A 24,035-nucleotide genomic window follows, 5' to 3' on the forward strand; every position below is an offset into this window, starting at 1 on the left:
TAGAACACGGATTTGCATGCTCTCTGTGTCTTGGGCTGCTATATTAAAGGGTCAATCTCACTGGCGCAAGAATGAGAGTCAAGAACTCCTAGATTTGAGCATGATCCCCAGTTTCTCATAGGCTTCCATCTATTGTAGTTCCATTGGACCAAGTTAGAATGCTTTCCTCTCCATGTAGTCTCTCTGACACTCCAAATGGAAGGATTAAATGAAATACATGAATCCAACAACATTACCACCAGGGTTCTTTCTGTCTTTGTCCCACCAAAAATACTCGATTGTGAAGGCTAGACTACTCAGGGTAGAAAGTGCCAATACCTCTCTTCACTTTCCTGTGCATTGTATTGAGGGAGTTTCATTCAGTCTTCAAGTGGCTGCAGGAAGAAAGAAAATGACAAGAAAGACAGAGGCTAGAAGACCTCAGCAAGGACAAAGGAGAGAAGTTGATGTCTGGAATTTAAACTGACAGAGCTCTTGTGTGTCTTAACCCTGGAGGAGGCAGTAATAGTAGGGCACAAAGCAGACTGACACGGAGTGACACAGTACCGGGAACCCCTTGACTAGGCTTGCCGTCCAGCTCTTAACTTGTAGTCAGCAGAAATGTCTTCCAAATGTGATGCTACATTGGCAATCACTCCTAGGTTTTAGAATCATAGCAAGCTTTCATCTTTTGTATATGCCTTCACATGTAATTCTGGTGGAAAGTTGGAAATGATTTTCTGGCACAAGAGATATCTTTCTGACATCATTGAGATGAATGGTTAGCTTTATAGATTATGTATTTCTATATTTTTGGATGAAAGTATTTAAAGTTAGGCTTAGGTAACTAAAATAGTTGGCACATAAAATAGTATACACATTATAACTAACTACAAAAGTGCTTTATTTACTAAGAAAAAACATTTTAATCAATGGAAGATTAGTAAAGAGTCTGCTCACTGATTCACAGAAAGACTTAAGAATCTCATTCTCATTTTTGTAAATAGATACATTTTTCCTTTTGTGATTAAAATTCTGAGAGATACCAATACAAATGAAAGATGTGCTTATCAAGGAAAAGAATAAGAACATAAGCAAGGCCAGACAATGCCACATAGGTGATAGTTTTCCAGCTCAGTATCCAATAATGATGACAGGCCAGGCACAGAATCTTCAAAACATCAACCCCAAAAAGGAAACACAGAAGAGACTATATATTTGATTACCTGACATATATTTGACCATGGGACATGCATTCTGTGGCAAGGACTTGGAAGAGCCACCTCAAGCTGCCTTACACTATCAATGAGAATTTTTTCTATACTCACAAACAACCTTGACGATGAGAAGCCTATATGGGGAATATGGAACTTGTCCCTCACAGCACAAAGCAATTATTAATGTAGAGGAAAAGGGGGCTGGAGGGGAGGCGGCATGACAGCGCTGAACTTAACGTACCTCCTCCTCCAAAAACTGCCACAGCCACACTTAACTGACAACTAGGAGGATGATGCTCATAGGGTGGGACAAGAAAACAGAACCATGACCAAGACCAGGAATTCACCTTGACAGAATGACTGGCAACGTCCTGGAGTTAGGCATTGTTAGTAGGCATTACAGAGCATTCAGCTAAGGCAGAAATCAAGAATTCAGACAGACATATCAGAGAACGAAGGTCCCAGGTCCTGGAGTCTTGAACACTCGGGCATCAGGCTTTCAGTAGACTAGAGCTTGATATGAAGCCAAGGCCTTCCTGACAGAAGTTTCCACATGCATCATGCCCAGACCCAGGCCTATTCTCAGAATGTGACCAGGCATGAGGCCTCCAGGAGGAAATAGGTCCACATGGCCAGACTCCTGACAGAGAGGGCCAGGGAGACCAGCAGCCTGAGGTGAAGGCAGCACTCCCCTGTCCTACCTAACATGCTGGGTATCTAGGGGTAACTACTGAGGAGAATTCTCTGAGGAAGGGGGTGAAGGAGACACAGAGGATCGTGCTTCATGATGATGGCCTAGGAGACTCAATAAGGAAAGCTGAGACTAATTTTTAAATCCATTGCCGCTCTCCTGGGTCAATGTCAGATTCACAAAACGTATCCTGTTCTGTGCAGAATGAGTGCTGGTCGGGGCAGGCTTCTGTCCTTGTATTCTCACTTAAATCCTCTTCAGTAATAAATCCTCTTACTTTCTCCCGGAGGAGAAGCACCTTACGGGGCATCTTCTATGAGGAAGAGGCAGGACATCTTGCCCAGCAATGGGCCATGGTTTTAACTATAGTAGAAACAGAGCTGAGTTTCTAAGACACATTCCATTTAAACATTTCCTCCTGCTGCCCATGTTAAAGTGGCTTCTGAGTTTATCCTCTCCTAGAAGTGGTCTAATGAACTTTCAGGATTCCTTCATAAGGAGGTAGGGAACTTAACGTCAGTCACATTCTTGATAACATTGACCTGTAGGTCACAGAGGGGAAATGATATACTTGAGTGCTCAGTGCGGTGAAAGGGAAAGGTTAAGGAGGGGCCAGAGTCTTCGATACTAATGGACATAGATGAAAGTCAGCTACAGGGTGAGAGAAGGATCAGGACAAGCACGGGCCAGTGCTTGGAGGAAGGAGGCATAGAGCTGTGATAAAATTTGGTCAGCTTTGGATATCAATGAGAACACAAATGCCCATGTTATGCCAGGGGGGGACCATACCACCACTTTCTTCCAGCTCCCAAGTACTAGACACTGTGCTCCTTTCAAGGAGAGCAGACCCTGCCATAGAAGAGAATGGTTTTGGTTTTGTTGTGTCTGATGAAAAAGAGGAAGGGATGATCAACAGTAAATGTCACCCCGGAAGATAAGGACCTTTCCATGCCAACAACCCCGCTGGCAGCAACTGCCTGGGTGCCATCTTCATCCACTTCCACAAAGGTTTTATGGACAACTTTTGACAGGTACAAATTGGGACTTGGAGAGATTCCAGTAAGATCAGCCTTCCCTTCCTCAAAGACATCCGTGATGCCCATGTCCTGTAGAATAGAATTGAGATCGTAGCTGTCTTCCAGGGTGAACTGTGGGAAGGAAACCTCTACTGTTTCTTCTGACATATTCTCTGAGCTGCTCCAGGCCACTATTTTTTCATGAGTGATGTTCTTTTCAAGCTATAAGAGGAAGGAAATAATGTGTAGGGTCAGATTATGATCCTGCAGAGGATGTCCCAATTACTTTAAAGGGCTTGAGCCTATTTCAACAGCCAGTATAACAATCTTCTGGGTCCTTCCCTAAGCCTCAAAATATTCTGATTTCATTTAAATTCCTCAAAGCAAACTACTTTCCTCTTTAAAAGTCATAGGATGGTTTAGTTCTAGTGTCATCTGGTATCTGAATGTCAAAGCCCAGCAAAGGTCAGTCAACCAAGTTGGGTGAGCTTGGCCAAGCCTTAACGTTCTGAGGTTCAATCCCCTCTTCTAAAAAATAAAGTGAATATCATTAGGCTATTGCGAGGGTTGAACAAAACAAGGTATGTAAAATATTTAACATAGCACTAGTACACAATACATTTTGAATAACAGCCATTTCTGTGATCACTATCCAGGTATTTCTCTCTCCCTCTGTCTCCAACTCTTCGCTGCACAGAACAGTATACAGCCAAGCCTCCATAGCCTTCATTGATTCACACCTCACGAGCAATCTATTACGGTGTCAGTGTCTCCACTCTCTCAAGGCATGTGCACACAAAAACAGATTTCAGCTGAAGGGTCGTGAGGTGACCCATAGCAGAATAGTTCAATCAAGAGATTGACTGAAATCAGGCTATTCAGAGAAAAGGAAAAGAAGTTTCATTTGTAGCAATTCTCACATCCCTCTGCGTCCAGATGATTCCTTGGTCTGGTCCAGAGGACAACTGCCAAGAGCTACGCAATGGGAGAGGTGAGTCCTATCCAATGCTTTTGGCATTTGTTCTTTTCTAAATCAATGAGGAAGAACTATCTCACAGAATTCAGATTCTGATATACTCTCTGATACATCTGCTAGCTGAGGTGCCATCCTTCCTCAGAAAGGTAAATGGTAAATAGGGCCCCTCTCCCTCTCTGGAGATCGACAGATGACATATTTTGGAGAGATGTGCAAGTGATGATTTACCTCTTCCAGGCCCTTCACGTTATCTGCAGAGTAAGGAGGCAGCAGGACGAACATGCTGAGTGCCCCCTTGATGTACCTCATTTCGAGGATCTGTGCCTTCAGCTCCTCTATGAAGCCGATTCTAAATAGGCCTTTCTGGTGCATCATCTTCACAGTCTTCTTTTCATTCTGCAGTGGACAAGACAGAAAATCACAGGACTGCCCGAGTAAGTTCACAAGCTCACGTGGCTTCCTTCTCTTCTGAGAACAGGGCTCCATTCATGAGAAGGGTCTTCACCAGAAGCTTTAAGTCATGCCAGTGATCTAACCTATGAACTCTGGGCCCACTGATCAGTCAGCCCTTCCTTTGCCAACACTTTATTTTCACATGGTTTTAATAGGTTCTTCAGCTCCTAAGGTCACTTCTTGGTAAACTGTCCATCCAGGCATCAACCTACCCTAGCCAGGGAAACAAGCCCCACATGCTCCTCCTCCATGCCTGCCCCACCCAGTCCCAGTCTCTTAGCCTCACCTGACCCCTTGCCCTCACTGGCCTGAATGACCTCCCCAGCGCCAGTTGAAACTTTGGTTAAACGATAATCACGTACTATTAAAAAACAACATTTTTTCCTAGGCTTCCATCAGATGACAGGGCACCACCCCAGACACCTTGTGAGACATCACCAGTCTACAGATGAGGATGAACAATGCCTGTGAGAGTGACATAGCTAACAGATGGTGGAGTGGGATCCAATCCTTTCCTTTCCTCCATTCGACAGTCTGGGCTAAGATCCCGGGTTTCTTGAGACAAATACAGATGTGAATGCCAATGCATGAATTTAGCTAAGTAACCTAACCTTTGCATTCTTTTCCCTCAACTCCTAGATTGAAATAATAACACCCATTTTCATAATGATATTTTAGGGAACAAGTGAAATAATGAGTGGAAAATGCTCAGCGCAGTACCTGGCAATGAGGTGGTCAACAAAATTCAGGTACTGATTTTTGCTAATAACAAAATATTCTTATTATATTGTATGCTGTAACCCAGAGACCTAAGTTCTAAATTTGACTATACATCCTGCAAATTGTACTTCTTAGTGGAATTATCAGTGGGATGTCTAGAAAACCATGTGCTGTAATATCTTACCTCGTTTAGAGAGAAAGGTGCATCAACTGTGTTTTTAGAGTCAAAATATTTTTCCCATTTGGCCTTGAAGTAAACAGCATTCACCAGCACGAGCACGGTTGTGCTGTCAATAGCATCCTTGTCAAAAAGTTCCTTGATTTTACCTTTAAAAAGGTTTCAGAGAATATCCTGAGTATGAGTTGTATCAGAGGTATTCATGTAGACAGATTTTCCTTAATGCTGCTTCCCATCCCCAAGGCTATGGCATGTCTGATTCAAGAACTAACTCGAGAGGGATGCCTGGGTGGCTCAGTGGTTGAGCATCTATCTGCCTTTGGCTCAGGCCGTGATCCCGGGGTCCTGGGATCAAGTCCCGCATCGGGCTCCCCATGGGGAGCCTGCTTCTCCCTCTGCCTGTGTCTCTGCCTTTTTGTGTGTGTCTCTCAAGAACAAATAAAAGAATATTTACAAAAAGAAAGAGAGAGAGAGAGAGAACTAACCCAAGAAAATGACAAGACTCACAGTTCTGGGTGTGGTGGAGGTGAGGGTGGAACTGATGGGGGAGAAACGCTATCACTCAACCCCAAGAGGGACCCATTCTAAAGCACTGAAACAGAGAGAATTTCCTTCGATTCACTGAACCACTGTGGTGGGAACTTGCTATCGGACATCCTGTGTCATGATTTAACTTTCAGAGTAGCCCCTGCCACCTGATTATATTATAACCTCTTCGAGAAACAGAGCTATTGTGTAAAATTCCTACCTCAAGCGCTCATCACAGCAAAAGGCGTATGCTTAAATACAAACAAAAATGCATATAAGTTTTTATATGGTTTTTATATCCCGGCCTAGTCAGGATATATGAATAGGGCCTTCCGTGTGTCCTCTCTCATTCCATCTCATGTCAACCATGAGAAGTAAGTATTGCTATCTTTTCTTATAAGGAATAAACTACAGCCAGTAAGAGGTAAGGCCACATGTCAAAACTCAGCAAGGCTGGCTGAGATCATTTCTGGGGCCAGATTCTAGCTCTTGGCCCAGCTCTGAGGCTCTTTTCACCATAACACAGCCACCGAGCAGCCTGGAAAATCCCATGCTGTCATCCATTTATAGTCCAGCATTCTTTTCCACCGCAAAGTACCAATCCATCGGTTATTTGAATGCATGCCGAGTCCTTAAAGATGAGTAAAGCTTCCTACTGTAGCACTTCCACTTAAACCCCATAATAATAGATTATGTTGGCATCACCTACACTTTAAATACTCCAGGAGAGTTAACTAACTAGGAAAAATGAGATATTTGTGGCTTAGTATGAATTTTTTCAGCTAACGCACTTTCCTTTTGGCAACTGAGTGGAACCCTGAAGGAACAGGAATTTCTGTGGCATTTGGACCAAGCAAGGAGAAATAATTTTGGATTTAGTCACTTCTCCCAAGATGAGTTCAGACAGGGGAGTTTCATATTTTAAAAAAAAAAACTATTCCATTGAACTTAAAGTTTCTAGTTTCACTTCTCATTGGTATCTCTAAACCCTCCTTAACTCAGAAAACACCTATATAGTTAATGAAAGGTTGATAAAAATTGGGCTTTTATTATGTTCCCATTTCCCACTCCTCACAATCTTTCTACTGATCTTTTTTTTAACAAAATGGAAATAGTTAACATCCTGCTGGCATGTGCTTGGCTGAAAGGATTTCACCTCTTCTGTTGGAGCAAAAGAGCAACAGCAAGCAGCGCAGCATCTAAGTGTCTGACTGTTCGCACCTGCCAAATGGCCTTGAACGTGGTCCATGTAAGTGAGCGCCTGGTCGTGACAGACTAGCAATCTCAGACACTGGCCTGACTTTTCTCCTCTAAGTGGAAAAGAACACCAGCTACAATGCGTTTGGGCTTTCTTACCTTGGGACTGAGATTCAACCCAAAAGTTAATCTGTTGTCTGGACTTTTCGGTTTCTTTTCGGAAATCAATACTTTCAATGGTCGTGTGGTAAAATTGAATCACACCATCTAAGTATTCCTATTAAATTGGTATAAAGAGAAAGAATGCAATGAAATCAGATAACCGTGATGATAGTTAGGCATGAGGCAGTCAAGAGAAGCCAAGTGAGAGATGTGCCCAGTTATTTAAACAGGATGCATGTGGTCTCTATCTATGCCCACTTTCAATTAGCCAGAGGCCTTACACTCATTGTGGTGACAATTTAGGATATAGAAGGGTTATTCACGGGGCACCGAGGCGGCTCAGTTGGGTAAGCGCTCGTCTCTTGTTTTCAGCTCAGGTCATGATCTCAGGGTCGTGAAATGGAGCCCCGTGTCAGTCTCTGCGATCAGCATGGAGTCTGCTCAAGACTCTTTCTCCTCAGGGCACCTGGGTGGCTCACTGGTTGAGAGTCTGCTTTTGGCTCAGATCATGATCCTGGGGTACTGAGATAGAGTCCCATACTAGGCTCCCTGCAGGGAGCCTGCTTCTCCTTCTGCCTATGTCTCTGCCTCTCTCTCTATGTCTCTCTCTCTATGTCTCTCATAAATGATTTTTTTTTATCAAAAGAGATTCTTTCCCTTCCTTCTCCCACTCCCTCTGCTCCTTCCTCCAGTTCACACTCTCTCAAAAATAAATAAAATCTTACAAAAAGAAAAAAGAATGCTGATTCATAAAGCAGTCCACAGTTACAAGGGCACAAGCCTTTCCCTCAGATACCTTTTCCTTGGATATAACCCATTTATGGAGACACTGCAACATGAATATTAAGTAACTTGAGAGACTTAGCTATATAATGCCTCTATTTTTAGCAATTAAAACCCTACTTAATGGTTCTGGAGTTTCTGGGGCGATGAAAACGTCTTGGAAATTGGGTGATGTTTATACAACATGGTGAATGTGCTCAATGCTACCGAATTGTATACTTAAAAAATAGTGAAAAATGCAACTCTTACATTATGTTTTACCACAATTTTTTGAAAAGCCATAAGTAATATACCCAAGCCACTCGGGTGTACATTTTTTATAGATGAATCATATAATATGTGAATTTATAACTCAATAAGCCTAGTTTAAAAGAAAAAAAAAGAGCAGCATCTACAATCTCATTTCTGTTGCGGGAGAACATACTTATTTTGGCTAAAGGAGGTTAAGCCTGTGCCCTCCCCGGACCAGCCTAACCAACTGCATCACACATTTGCCCGTGGTCCCACCCCTCGTGTCCTTTGCTAAGTATGTGGCTCCTTCTGGTGGTGACAGAGGAAGCTGGAGCCTGGACTCAGATGCACCTCGCTGGAGGCACACGCTGCTCAGCCACAGGGACAAGCCATGAGCCTTTTGGCTCCAGACTCAGTCTCCTTCCACCGCATCTCGGTGCTGCTACGTGAGTACAGTTTTATTGAGATGTGGCCTGCTGGTGGCCTGAAAGGGGACTTTAGGGGAGTGCTGGGGGCGGAGGGAGAGATGGAAAGGAGAGCTACCAAGTGCATTTGCAAGGCACCTTTACTGGGAAAGACCATCCCAAGACACAAGGCCATTACCAAACCCACGCGTGCCCTGAAAACTATTAGTGACATGACCCTCTTTCCCCCCACAACAGGCCTCATACACCGCTCACGTTGAAACCCAGAAGGACAATAGACAGGGGACCCCAGGGAGCCCCCCGGTCCACAGCACATCCTCCTGTCCAGAGGTGCCAGCTGAGTGATCCAGCTACTCAACTGATTTTAAATAGTACGCTGTGTGATAGTTTTCATCATCAGCCACACCGAACTCACCGAACAGATGGGGAATCCCTGCTCCCCATAAAGCCTGTTGGCAATACTTAGGGTGTAATCAACTCTGATCCTGTCTATCTTGGAGAGAAGGTGCCCGAAGTAGCAACTGAGCAGTCCACTCTCATCACTGGAAGACTCCTCCTGACAAAAGAAGAAAGAAAATGTGACCTGATCCTGAAATGAGTCATTTCACTTTGTTACCATGTGGGGGAGCAAGCTGAGAGGAAGAGAGGGATGGAGGGCTGGAAGTGATCCCAGGGGAAGATCACGGCTCCCACTTGGTGTCAAGGTCATCCAGGAACAATACACCCGGGGACTCAGCAGTGCGTACTATATTTTAGATCAGCGCACCTTGTTTTTCTCTATATTCAAAAAGATAGAAGAAAAAGACAACCACCTCTCTGCCCTCCTCTTAAACATTCTAAGGTAGAGGAATATATAACCTGGAGAATATCTTTCCCACTCCTGGTATGAGACAACCAATAAAAGTTTTGTGCATCAGTAGATTACCCCATGAACTAGAAAGGGGAAAACTGGAGAAAGAAATAAGACTCCCACAGCTGATTCCTACCCCTAACTGCCCTTCATCCTCAACCATGCTCCGTCCTGGGGACCTGTACCCTGTAAAAGTAGATAAGTAATGGGGCTTTGCTCAACTGTCTTTATCATGAAGAGCAGAAGATACGAAATCCTACTCTTTAGGAAAGTAGCTTACAGCCAACAACACATAAGATACAGAATCAGAAAAGAATTGGAGGTCATATGGTGTTCCTGCTCTTGCCATTGCCGCTGATGACAGCCAGGACCTAACGTTTGGGGATAAGTAACCATTGCCAAATACAGCACAGCCAGAAGGAGCAGTTCATAAGAAGAGGGGCAGGAATTTGTAGTGGCTCACCTGCAGAGACCCCTTTATTTCTTCCTGCGCTTCCAGAGAGCTGTCAGCCAGCACTTCCTGTTTTTTGCTTTTCAGACAGGGATCAGGTTCTTTACTTTCGTTCTGGGAAAATTCACTGAAGTGGAGGACCTGCATGATGACAATTATGGGAGTCTCTTAGAAAATATGAATAGCAGGAAGTCTGTTTCAAACACAGTTTTATAGTGTGAGAGGGACAATGATTACATAGTCAAACAACAACAGTTCCAAGGGGAGTGGATGTTTCTCTTGACTTGGTTGTGAAGTGGAATGGAAGGAAAGTGAACTGCATGCTACCCTCAGGTCCGCATTTAAGAGTGAATGTAATCAAACTAAAAGAATATCAAGGTATCCATGAAACACATGTGGTTATTGAGCCAGGCAGACTGTTGGTGTAAAACACAACACTGGACTTTTGAAGACTTGGTATGAAAAAAAGAGTAAAATATCTCATTTACATTTTTTAATTGATTGCATGTTGATATGATATTTTGGATGTATTGAGTTAAATATTATTAAAATTAGTCTCACTCATTTCTTTTTACTTCTTCATGGCTACTAATTTTTTTAATTACTTATGAGATTCGAATTATATCTGTGTTAGCAGTGATCTAGACCTTCCAATCAAACAAGCAAGTGATAACAGCAAAAGACAAGTTACACAGATCATTGCAGAAAGGTAAGATACAAATGCACATCTTGCACTGCTCAGCACAGTTTTCCTGAACAAGCGAAAGCCAGGTGCCTGGAGAAAGAACATCTGAAACCTCATGGAGGATGAGGATGCCAACCACACTCTAAAGCTAAGTTTTGCTAATGGAATAATATTCTAAATCAAAGTAAATGAATAAGGTAGAATGATGACCCCAAACACATTCTACCTTAATCCAAGAATTCAACTCCTCCATATTAAAGGCAACAGTGGGGTTCCCATATAACCTCTGTGACATGTGCGAGATCCAGGGAAGTTATAAGGCCAACCTCAGGAGCCTATAGTTTATTCGGCAAGTTGTTCCTGTCACTTTCATTCATTCTTTCTACAAATTTGTATTGGATGGCTAATATAAGCCAAGCTCTGTTCTATGACAAAGTATCTTGCCATCTGGGGGATTATATTCTAGTAGGGGAGGCACATAGTAATGAATTATTGTACGCATTGTGTTGGAAGATGGCAAATGTCATGTGGGGGAAAGTAGCTGGGCGAAGAGGGAATTTTACAGGGTTGGATGTCAAGATGCAACATCAGATTGAGAGTTCAAGGTAGGCCTGGTTGAGAAGTAAATTCTGATCAAGGTCCTGAAGGAGAAAGTAAGTTATAGATCACTTGTCTGGGGGAAAAGCCATGAGGCAAATGGAATGGAGCAAAGGCTCTGAGGCAGGAGTGGGCATGCTTACCCAAGGAACCTGGAAGCCAGTGTAGCTGGAGGAGTGGGGAGGGGACAGGGTGATAGAGGGAGTCACCTATCTGTCTAGAATTCAGATACAAGACCTTCATGGCCACGGTAAGGACTCAGGCTCCTGTCATTAGCCAAATTGGAAGTCCAGGTTTTGAAAAGATGAGAAATAGGCTCTGACTGAGGTTTCTAAAGGATCTTTCTGGCAGATAGATTGAGAACAAACTGTCAGCAGAAACAAGGAAGCCCATGAGAAAGTTGCATCCAGGTTAGAAAGGATGATATTGAGTCAGGCCTCAGGGACATAGAAGGAAGTGCCAGCATTCTGGATGTATATTAAGAGAAAAGAGGTTGAGTTAGAGTTTGATGTAAAGTGGGAGAGAAAGAGAGGAGTCAGGGAGGACTCCAAGATCTTTAGCCACTGGGTACATAATTGGTGCTTACTAAATATTTATTTATGGAATGAAAGAGAGAAGACACATACACACATTAAGAATATTGCTAGCAGTATCAGCATGGATAATTATAGAGAGGAAGAGGGACAGACATGCAGACACACAGACAGAGACAGAGAAGGTGACTGAGAAAAGCTGAGACTGAGGAGGCTGGAGAAATGTTACAAAGGAGGCAGAGCCTTGAAGAGAGAACATGCAGGACATAAATGAATGCTCCAGGGCAGATGCAGCCTCCTTCCAAGCCCCAGGCTCAGTGAGCAGCATGGCTTGTCAAAGAGGGACAAGGGTCTGACTCTGAGAGTGGACCCAGAGGTACTAGATCCATACCTGATCGATCTGCTCTGCACTGTCACTTCTGGCCCCCAGGCGGACCATGCCAAGGGCAGCTGAGAGGCTCAGGGGACAAAAGAAGATGTTTTTATGATGATCATCTTTGCTTATCTCTTGGAAAAGATCAAAGCAAAATTTGGTGTTGGCTGCAACAAGAGAATCCATCCTGAAACTGACAACAGTTTAAAACCAAAAACAAAATAAAACAGAGAGAGAGAGAGAGAACATGATGATCAGAGGAAGATAAATCCACAGTTCTCATTTTACATACATGAAATATAATCATATACAATGATTCAACACGTTATTAAAAACTTGAAAACTAGAGCCATCGTCATCCTGCTGTATAGATATTGATTTCCATATTGATATTGATACAGACAGAGATCTATTTTCATTTAGTGATGTGAGCTACTTTCCTAGAGCTGTGGTAACCACCGCAAACCAGGTGGTTTAAATAGGAGGAATGTATTCTTCTTCAGTTCAGGAGACCAGATGCCCAAAATTAAGGTGTTGGCAGGATTGGTTCATTCTGGAGGCTGTCCCGGTAAATCTACTTCTTTCCTCTCTCCCAGCTTCTGGTGGTTGCCAGCAACCATTGGTGTTCCTTGGTTTGTAGAGGCATCACTAATCTCTGCCCCCATCTTCATGTGGTGTTCTTCACTGTCTTCTGTGCAAGTCCAAATTTCCCCTTTCTCATAAGGACACCAATCACTGGAATAGGGCCCACACGAATCCAGGAGGACCCCATCTTAACTTGATTACAGCTACAAATACCACACTTCTCAATAAGAACACATTCAAGGTACCAGAGATTAGGTCTTAGACATGTCTTTGGGGGACACAATTCTATTGTGGTAGGACTGCCTTTATTCAAGTAAAACAAAGTTACAGGTAACCGTGTCCTCATGGTCAGGTTAGCAATCAAGAAACCTTTATTCCACCTCCTTCTCCACAGGCTATACCTGTTTCTGCTTAAGCCCTTTCCAGCACTCTCCCCTCAATGTCCTAGGACTGAGGATATACCCAACAAATTGTCATAAGTCATGTCCTTTGTCACCTTCTCACCTCCTTTGACCCATTCCACATGCAATCTGTAGGACCTGAGGTGCTTCAGCCAGTCATCAATATTGTTTAAGAGATCATTGACCTTGAAAGATGTTGGGTTTTAGAAGTCATTAGGTTGAATACTTTCTTTTGACAGGGTAGAGTCACAGGTAATATGGAACCAAAGTAAGAGAGTGACTCCTTGAGAACAGATTCCTTGTCCTTCCAGTGATCTGTTCCAAAAGTATCAAGAAAATATTATGTAGATCTCACCTTGGACTATCCCTCTCAAAGGAAATGCCTTTTTTTTTCTTTCTTTGTATTTCCAAGATGGAAATATAAGCCCACTCACTTGTGTTTTTTATCATCAGACATGTGGCACATAGTAAGCATTAAGAAATTATTATTGCATTGAATTGAATAGTGTACACTGGTTTTAGCATCTTCTCAGCTTAACATTGGCTTTTTTAGTCTATAAAACCTCATTCAAAAAAATAACATTAGGGGATCCCCAGGTAGCTCAGCGGTTTGGAGCCTGCCTTCGGCCCAGGGCATGACCTGAAGTCCCGGAATCAAATCCCACATCAGGCTCCCTGCATGGAGCCTGCTTTTCCCTCTGCCTCTCTCTGTGTGTGTCTCTCATGAATAAATAAAATCTTTAAAAAAAACATTATATATATTTTTCTAAATAGTGCCAGACATATGTTTTATATATATTAGCTTACTTTTATTGGGTAGATTGTCACTCCCTCTTTCCAGATGAGAAAAGAATCAAAGAATCGCATCACACATGTTGACCTAAACTAAGTGCTCTCTGTGCTGTATCTACCATTTCTACTAAATCTCACTCCATATAGGACAGGCTGGCCAAACACATGCCCACTATATATTGGTGTTTCCCGCCACCACCACCCCCATTCAGCTTAGAGTCCCTTTTTATGCTTACATGTTTTTCCCTGCTGAATTTGTAAGTGACATAAGTATTTCTCATTTTGTGCGGTAAAGCTGAGTTCAGGGAGGTATTTTCCAAGACATGTATGTCCTGAGTGTGCCTGGGAATTCAGTAATGCTTCACACCTCAGGAATCTACATTCTTTATCTGGAAAAATATATTCACATCCAACATGTTCACTTTACAACAGTGGCTGGAATTACCCATTTAGTAACAAGTTTACTGAGGAAGTAGAGAAATCAGATAAATTCAAGGTGGTCTGAGTTGAGGGAATTGCACAGGCTTGTGTGAAGTTGCAAATTTTCAGATAAAAAAATGCTAATATATTTTTTTAATTCTAATATTTTTAAAGTCTTTGTCATATAATGGAGGTGGCTATTTGATCAAAATCTTTGCCATCAAAGGAAAAGGCATTGGATATTCTGGCTATTTGTTTACTACTATAAAAGACTAGGAGCACAATACGAAAGGAAAAGATGGGATTTGGATTGAAAGTTGAAGGATCTCAACCTGGCTCTTTAAACGTTCCAGCTATTTACCCCGGTTCTTTGTGAGGATGTGCCCCTGGCACTAGAGGGGAAGGGTGTTCCTTTCTGGCATGACTTGCACAGAGCTGAACAACCAGAGTCCTACCTACTAAGGAAAGGACATGATAGCTCATGCAGGCCAACTCCTTCCATTCTTCTCAAGACTAAAAAACCTGAGGCCAGAAGCAGCAAAGTGACTTCCACACAATCACAAAGCTGGCCAAGAGAAAAGCAAGGCTCAGACCTCTCCATGCCCAGGCCTGCTCTATAGAATACACTGTATTTTGCACCCTTTTCTAATTCTACTGCTACCCTTATTCACTCTAGGAGCTCCAGTGCACCCCTAAACTCTCTCTTCCTGTTGGTGCATAAAGAACAGAATCTACACTAAATTTTATTAACTTTTCATGAGTTCCTTAACCTGGCTCCAGCTACTCTCATGTTCTCACCCAGCAAAAAATCCCTTTTCTGAGCCCCATCTGGTTCTACCCTGTGGTTGGTTCTAAGTTTCCACCAGAGTCTATGTAGCTTTAATTCTGCCCAAACTTCCAAGGGAGGGGTAAGAATGGTAGTTGTCGAAGGATATCCAAAAAGGTGTAGTTGATATTGGATGACTGTATGTAAACATTTATTTCAGGAATCCTTTCCTGGTGTTATAGAAAACTCTAAAATAAAGAAAAATGAGCATTTAATAACTTAACTGAAATGGCATCCGGTAATTACCTTCTGAAAGCTGTTGTTGTTTTGCTTGTTTTTAAATTAAAGACTGGCTAAATCTGACAGTAACCGAATTACCCAATAACCATTTATAAAGTTCTCCCATGAGGGTGGTCACTGCCCATAAAAGGATGAGCTGAATGAGACCCAATCTCTGCCTCTGAGAAATTCACCATCTCATAGAGCAGATAGAGCAATAGAAGCAGCTCCAGTGGTGATGTAAGAGCTTTGAGGAGTCCAGTATTAATTTACAAAATAAAATGGAAAAAATAGGAACACCTGGGTGGCTCAGTTTGTTGAGTGTCCAACTCTTGGCTTTGGCTCAGGTCATGATCTCACGGGTTATGGGATGGAACCCCGTGTCAGGCAGCCCTGTGTCAGGCTCCATGCTCAGCAGGGTGTCTGCTTGGAGAATCTCTCCCTCTGCCCCTCCTCCCATGCTGGCTCACACACTCGCCCTCCCTCTCTCAAATAAATAAATACAATCATCAAAAAAGAAATGGAAAAGCATGAGAGTATTATATAAGAAAAAAATTTTAAATAGCACTTATCAAGACTTATTCTAGTATTACTCTAATAATATTCAAGCAGACAATTTAAAAATATAATACTTTCAACATTTTTAAAGCCACTTAACATTGTTCTTCTTCATTAACTTTGGTGGTCAGTAAAAGCCATGTTATGTTGTTACAACAAAAAATAAAGTAAAAAAAAGTTCGAAGGTCAGTTTTCTTGTCCTTATCAAAAATCCCGTCTTATCAGGACTAATTTAAAAAGAGTAGAACTAAACCCGTCTCCAAATCCACTGGATTTACTAATGGGACCAGCTTAACAATAAATGGAAAGTAGAGATCTAATCATCATTATATGAAAATCTACCTGTATCAGATATTAGAGGTATGTAGCAAAATAACTTTCAGACTTTAAACTTAGTGGTGTGTATAATAAATAAGTTCATAGAAACACTTTCATAATAGCCCAAACTCAGAAACAAACCAAATGTCCATCATCAGTAAGGTAAATAACAATCTGTGGGTCAGTCATACAATGGAACATACACACCAATGAGTCTGCGTGAACTATCGTCACCCCATGATAAAACGTATCTCACAAGTACAAACTTGAGTGAAAGAAGCTGTAGGAGAAGAGTCCATGATAATATAGTAACATATAACCTCTCTATATATTTATGTACATATATATTTATACATAAATTTTATATGTATGTCTAAAATTTAATGTTAAAATGTACTGTAGATGTATTATTAAGCATGGCAGCAAATTTTAAGGCACTGCAAATTTATTTGTGTTTAACACAAGAACTAAGATTACATGGAAAATTGAGGAATAATCTCTCAAAATGAAATTCAGCCTCCAGATGCAATTAGGATGCTCCCTAAACATCAACAGGAGGTACTGTAAATCCACTCTGGAAAACATCCACCACACAAAGAACTTTCTATTTGGCAAAGTCTAAGTCTGAAAGCTGACTGCTGATGTCAGCTACTTCTTAATAAGCTACAACTTAAAACTTGTACATAATTTACTTCAGTCATCATTATTTCCGAACAGACTTGAAATAATCTTTAAATCTTTAAAATAGCAAGATCCCCCAAAAATCCATTCATCTCAAGGAATTAGCACTACTCCACCTACAATGACTTTATAATAATAGCTACCATTTAATATGTCTACAATGTGCCTGGTATTTCACAAATGTTGTCCCTAATACTCAAACAATCCTGTAAATTAGAAATTATCCTCTCTTTACATCCAATCATTAAGTTGCACGACTGGTCAAGAAATCTGTCACTTCAGTCACCCTCTTTCCTCCTACATCATGCTGCCATCCAGAGAAGGTAACACTTGTGTTCTCCAAGACCACAGCTCTAGTAACACACAATAAAGCTTCCTGACAGGAAGATGTTCTTATAATAAATAAGAAAATAATAAGGTAAAATAATGATAATAAAATAATAAAACATGTATTATTGGTTTCACTGGTGTCTCTGACCAATGGCTAACACCAAGGGTCCATCAGGACTACTCTGAACTACCTCGCCTCTACGGGGCATCTCCAGCCTCAGGTTGTCCTTCCAAGACTCCTCTGATCTACTGGGAGATTGCTTCTCTAGACTGAACATTTACTCTAAAATCTTTTTCAGATTGCATTGAAACCTTTGGAAATATACCATAAACATAGATTGGAACTTCATGATTGCAAACAACTTTATCCCAAATTAGATCTGACTTAGGTCATTCATTTCATACTTATTCTCCCCAATATCACCTCCCATTGACCACAACTTTGAAGAGGGGGGGTGGCTAATTGGCAATCTTTATTCAGAAAAAAAAGAAAAAACTCACTTTGATATCAATAGAAATATTATCATATTTTTGTCTATAACACTTTCCAAGTAAGCGATCCATTATTTAACCTGTCATGAAGTAAAAGGACTTTGGCTCTCGTATTCAAACTTATCGTGCAGATGACAAAATATCAGGTATCATTAATGATGTTCTACAATCTGCACAATAAATTTGAATTTTGCTCCCACAATATTGACAAATCAGTTGACTTTATTTTCCACGTGCTTTCTAATCTTGTGATCATAGCTTAGGTATATAGATATTAAACACACAACATTCATATTTCAGTTTCCCTTATCACTCTGTGAGGTAATTATTTTTTTATATTTCTGTCTTTGCTTCCAAAGCATAATTCTCTTGCAGGCTGGTTCCAAGTTTTATATTCATCTTTGTATCTCATCAGTAAAGAATGCAAATTGTGGCACATAAGAGCGCTTCAAAGCTTTTAAGGATTTATTTGCTAACATCTGCCATTTTTCCCTGTAAATAATTCTAACGTTTGAAATTATAGATGATAATTCAGTGTTTCATACGCAATCTGCATACATTCAATCAATAGAGATGCTACATAGCGGAATCAAGTTTTGATTACTTTTCTGCATTAGAGATAGTTCACTTGTTAAATTGGTTTCCTTTAAGATGAAATGTAAAACTTTCGATGAGATAGATTTTCTAACAACCCAAAATATTCTGGGGTTCTTTCCTTCACAATAGGAAGAAAAAATATATCCCCAAAATATTTCATATCTTATGATTTTCATAATTCCCACAAAGCTATTAATAACCCAAGAATGAAATTCCAACTTGACACACATAGATGCTATACTGCTAGTATATATTTTCAGATCTAGTTAAAGCTAACTGAATGATAAGCAATCTTTAAAGACAAATAGTTGTGAAAGATACAATCAAAAGCATTTCCAACTCAGGTTGCAAAAGAGAAATGTAAGCTCATATTATTTAAAATACAGATATTCTAAATATTATACCATTTTTATATTATAGGAATAATAAAAAGATAAAATTCAATCTGTCAAGTATGTAAAGATTTTTAAAATTATTCAAACATCCACATTTTTAGAAAATCAATCAACTACATCAGACATCTGACCGGGTACTTGGGGGACAAGTGAAGTCACAGATGTTTCTAATATCTCCCAGCAAGTATTGCCACATTTACAAAAAATTCAACACATCATAAAACAAACTTCTCTTTTTAAAAAGACATTGACTTCATCAGAATAGCATATCCTTTGGTTTCAATCAAATCCCCTTTGGGTTTCTATGATTTAAAATAATTTTCCAATGCGATGTTCATTGTTAAGAATGATATTAGGCAATGCTTACATTTACCTTCTTGCCTTTAGAGTTGCTGCTAACAGCTGGGCAGGTAAGTTTCAATCCACACCCCATCAAGAATGGAAATATAGGAACTTTGCCCCTCCCACGATGGCACTTTTCCAAGTGCCATTTTGAAATCCAAGGTAAAATTGTCATTGATTGATTAAAGAGGAAAAAAGAAGAAGACAAACATATGGTATATATATTTTTAAACAACTTCATACATTCTATGCTCTCCACTGAGTTAAATATTTAACTTACTATGTGTATGTTTTCTTTACTCTTTCCAATTGGGTCTCTTTTCAGAGGACTCATCATAATATTTGATCCACATCTTTCTTTTTTTAAGATTTTTTTAAATTTATTTATTCATGAGAGACACAGAGAGAAAGAGGCAGAGACACAGGAGAAGCAGGCTCGTTGCAGGGAGCCCGATGTGGGACTTGATCCTGTGTCTGCCAGGATCACAACCCGGGCTGACGGCAGTGCTAAACTGCTGAGCCACCGGGGCTGCCCCGCATCTTTCAACTCAAATCGCTACACTAGAGAAGAAAACAATTTTACTTCATATAACCATTGTTTTGGACATTCACTTATACTTCAATTTCTGTGTTATTCTAACTTTTCTTCGCTTATTACACAGAATCTGCAAAAGGCATGTTAAGCTATTATTGTTTGTTGCTTATTTGTGAGGGTTTTTTTTTTTCCCTCTAGCAGTCCTGGGTTGGAGATGGGGGGTTACTATTTAGTTTATCAACTAGAATAGCTGAATACCAATCAGTGGGTGGAAATGATCAAGGTCTACTGACAGAGATGGCATGAGGAGTGCTTTCTAGAAGAAAACTAATTTGCTAGGAAGCAAAGAACTGATCAACTGTGTGCCAATATCTCCAGAAAGTCTGTCCAATTTTGCCTCCACACCATGTGACATGCTCTTCTATTTGTCCTATTCATTTCTTCAAGGAATTTTAGAGCTCCAGATACCTCATTTTTTTCCTTTCCCCCCCTCCCTCCTTTTCTCTCTGCCTTCCTTCCTTCCCCTTTTTCTTATCAGGCTTTTAATAAAGTTTTCATGGGACAAATATATTCCACAACTGAAAAAACAAAAGTTTTAAAACTGAGCCAGAGGGGCACCTGGGTGGCTCAGTCAGTTAAGCATCTGCCTTCGGCTCAGGTCATGGTCCCAGGGTCCTGGGATCAAACCCCACAACAAGCTCCCTACTTAGCAGGCAGTCTACTTCGCCTACTCCCTCCTCTGCTACAACCGGCTCCCCCTGCCTGTGCTTGCTCTCTCTCTCTGTCATATAAATAAATAAAATCTTTTTAAATAAATAAATAAAACTGAGCCAGATAATATCTGAGGCTGTTTTGGGGTCCAAGAAATGGGAAGAAAGGTTGTAACTAGAGGAAAGTGAGAAAGAGTGAAAACTTGCAGAATTGACATAATTTAGGGACAGAATGAGGACTCCTCTCTGGCCAGGTTCCCTTTTTGACAGCCTTTGTCTCCCTTTGCTAGCTTCTTTTCAGACAATAGTATTTCTGAGCTTCAATTCCACAAATATGATTATATTAGAGAAATTTGAAAAAAAACTTTTTAAAGTGGGGATATTGCTATTATGGAGAACATAAACTGCTTATCTACACTATACGTATAAGGAGAATGTAAGCTACTTATGCAGCTAGTGTGAAATGAAACAAGTAAAAGCCCATTTTATAAGGTAAGATGTTGACCAATGAAAATTCATAGCTGAGCATCAAGAAGGTCTCTCGATTATCAATAGCGAACATAGAAAACAAATATGCTGTTAATTCTCCTCACTATTTCATTTGAAAAATGCTAGTGGGGTTTTTCTCTAAATTCTTCCACAAGATTCTAAAAACCATAATTTTTCAGTTGAATATCATCATTGGTTAGGACTTATGAGGGGTTGGAAAATTTTAATATGTAATCAGTTAATTCATGTTAGTTGATCAATAACTATTTCCCATGGCTGCTGTCCAGCATTACCTTTCAGAAAGGATACTATTCACATGCACAGTAAGGTAATTTTTTTGGTCTGGTTTTCTGGATTTGGGGTTGTCACATATGTTGTTGTTGGCTGCTGATATTCATACCACATTGGGCATCTGGGTGCCCGAGCAGATTCAAAGCTTGTTAGACTGTTTTTAATCCAGGACTGAATCTGTTTATCCTCTCAAATAATCCAACAAAATCTGACTACTGATGACTGTGCCCTACAAGCCTAAAAATTTGGTGTGGTATGATTGTTCAATCATTAATGATGAAATCTACCACTATTTGTAGCTAAATATTAAGGTAATGTAATGAATCACTAAGGAGGGTGTGAGAATTCGTTGAGTGTCTACTACATGCCAACATCATTTGTGATTTTGCATACACAATCTCACCTGAGTGAAGAAAGTCAGTCTCTCTAGTATCAGTGACTTAAAGCATCAGAGAATTATACTAGAGTTTAAAGGAGTTTTGGAGGTCACTCCCCTGACAGCGCTGCTATTCAAGGCAAGCTAGAAAGGTTTTCTGTGTCAACAGGCTGTAAGAATATGATTTCATCAAGTGTAGAGTTAGATGGCTCCTCCTAGGTATGTTACAACTCATCACGAGTTATGAACCAATCTTTTAACTCTTTAGTAACTGGTCTTTTCTTCCTGGATTTAAAATTCAGGAATGCCAGAATGATTCACCAAAGTCTTTGCCAGCTTGTGACACAAAACAATATGATTAACATCTTCTGTTATGATAAAAGTAGTCTTTTTGAAATATCCTAAAGAGGCTCTTTTTCCATCTAATTTTACCTCACGTTGCTGAGGAAACAAAACGTACATTGGGAAAATATCAGCATAGTAGGCCTTTGAACTAATGAAAAATAAATCTTTTACCCAAAGTAGACAGTTGAGCACACATTCATTATTTTATCCTTCATATTTAAAAGCCTGGGCCACAAGATATAAAATCAAAAATACAGGGGATCCCTGGGTGGCTCAGTGATTTGGTTCCTGCCTTCGGCCCAGGGCGTGATCCTGGAGTCCCGGGATGGAGTTCCGTGTCAGGTTCCCTGCGTGGAGCCTGCTTCTTTCTCTCTCTCTCTCTCTCTCTCTCATGAATAAATAAATAAAATCTTTTTTAAAAAATACATATATATACCATTAAAACAACAAAAAAAACAATAATAATAAAGACTAAAATACACAAAAGTTTGCTTTAAAACTTGCAATCACCCTTTCCATCAAAGCCCTCCATTCTCCTCGATCCCAAACTGAAGCCTCCAGGCTTCAAACAACACCAACTGTCTGCCCCAGTGAGACAGACACAGAGAACAAAGATGACCAAAGCTATAAGATGACAAAGAATACAACACAGAAAGAGCAGCACAGTGGCAATCAGAGGCTCCAGACCCTACTCTGAATCCTACTAGCCTGACATCTAGAGCAAATACCTCTAGCACTTCAATTTTCTCATCTATAAAAAAAAAGAATAATATGTCTTTCCCTGCTCCTGTTACACAAATGTTCCTATTATTAGTATAATTATATAGAATTAGTACAGCATAAATGTTTTTTTCATTTCTTAGCCAAATCTATATGACATCTATTTCTTCTGCAATTGTAAATCAGGGCTTCCACCTTCTGATCAAGTTTCAGAGACTAGAGCCTTCAGGTCAAATCCAGTCCACTGCCTGTTTTTATAATAAATTTTTATTGACATACAGCCATGCCCATTCATTTACTACTGTCTGCAGCTGCTTTCCAGCTACAATGGCAGAACTGAGTAGTTGTGAGGAGACCATATGGCCTGTAAAATCTAAAATATTTACGATCTGGTTCTTTACTGAAAACTTTGTTGATCCTTGCTTTAAATGGCAAAACATCATTATTTTTAACACCTATGAAATTTTTATATCCTTGGATATATAACCTCTCCTTACACAAAACAAATGTTATAATACAGATAAGAAATACAGTTTCTTAAATTAAAAATACTCATTTGCATTTGACCTTAATCCCAGGCAAAACTCTAGACCTCTCTAGTATCCCAGTAAAATAATAGCCCAGGCATTCATTTGGTAAATTTATTGAGTGCCTACCATGTGTCAGGCATATCCAGTGAACAAGAGGATGATTGCTCCTGACTCATGGTGCCTAATGCGGTAGGAGCTTACAACCCAGACTGTCTTACCTGCATCTAGATGTAATAAGCATTTACAGAGGACCCTATATGTCACAGACCCTTCCACATCATTACCTCATTCAGTTCTCCAATAAGCCAAAGAGGAAGACATTGTTTTCCCAACAGACAAATGAGGGAGTTGGGACTCAGACACATTCAGTTGCTCGCAGTCACGACGCTAGAAAGTAGCAGGATGATATGATGATAAAGTAGCACCTGCCTTGCACTCTTGCACAAGGATAAAGATCCTCAAACATCTAGCTTCAACACTGGAACAACTATCCCAAAGGCTCCTGTACCACCAAATGCTTGCCCTCTCCCGATACATACCTGGAAGCCAGTGAGGACTGTCCCCAGCTTAGGTTTGTGCTCTGATGAAGTCAATTCAATTATCACACAGAAGAGGGAGCAGCCAAGTCCTACAGCCTATGAAAACTGGTAAGGAAAGATGTTGAGTAATTCTATGACTTTCTAATTATGACCATGAATCACAATGATTAACCTATAAGACAGGGGGTGGGAGGGGAGACACATTTATTGTTATTAGCTCAACAAATTTTAGATTGAAGTGATTATCTCTAAATCTGTTATCCCTCCTTGAGAATAGAGCATTCCACTGGCACAGCTTCTCTTTATAAGCTGTCCCACAGCCAGCTATTTTCCAGGAAACCATAGGTTACAGAAGAAACCTTTAAAAAGGGAGGCTAGAAAGGCCTGGACTCCTATCTCTGTTCCTTATTCTCCCCAAACAACTTACAGAGAACTTACAGCACTGTAAAACTCCATGAGATCATGGTTTGTAAATGGAATACGCAAAACCCAAGAGGAA

The 24,035-nt window shown here is 40.6% G+C and overlaps 1 protein-coding gene across 3 annotated transcripts; it reads right to left on the reverse strand.

Moving 5' to 3' along the window:
* Positions 1 to 866: 866 nt before the first annotated feature.
* SERPINB12 (serpin family B member 12) lies at positions 867 to 23,662 on the reverse strand. Of its 3 annotated transcripts, none has more exons than XM_072821195.1 (8): positions 23,537 to 23,662; positions 12,064 to 12,238; positions 9,870 to 9,998; positions 8,972 to 9,112; positions 7,115 to 7,232; positions 5,237 to 5,379; positions 4,108 to 4,275; positions 867 to 3,125 (listed from the first exon to the last, which is right to left on the reverse strand). In XM_072821195.1, exons 2-8 carry the CDS (start codon positions 12,229 to 12,231, stop codon positions 2,721 to 2,723), a joined length of 1,272 nt encoding a protein of 423 aa, XP_072677296.1. In that variant the 5' UTR covers positions 12,232 to 12,238; positions 23,537 to 23,662; the 3' UTR covers positions 867 to 2,720. The 3 variants fall into 3 exon arrangements, with proteins under 3 accessions (XP_072677296.1, XP_072677306.1, XP_072677286.1); XM_072821205.1 differs by having other exon boundaries at positions 12,064 to 12,212; positions 23,537 to 23,635; XM_072821185.1 differs by lacking the exon at positions 23,537 to 23,662 and adding an exon at positions 23,282 to 23,485.
* Between the last annotated feature and the right edge of the window lie 373 nt (positions 23,663 to 24,035).

This window comes from Canis lupus, chromosome 1 (genome assembly GCF_048164855.1).
Source record: "Canis lupus baileyi chromosome 1, mCanLup2.hap1, whole genome shotgun sequence".
Taxonomy (NCBI): domain Eukaryota; kingdom Metazoa; phylum Chordata; class Mammalia; order Carnivora; family Canidae; genus Canis; species Canis lupus.

Bases quoted from the DNA above. Each gene is read 5' to 3' on its own strand.
- SERPINB12 (XM_072821185.1), bottom strand. The intron at 7,233-8,971 runs GTGAGTTCGGTG...CCAATTTAATAG, and splicing joins AGGGATTCCCCATCTGTTCG to GAATACTTAGATGGTGTGAT. The intron at 4,276-5,236 runs GTAAGATATTAC...TGTCCACTGCAG, and splicing joins CACCTTTCTCTCTAAACGAG to AATGAAAAGAAGACTGTGAA.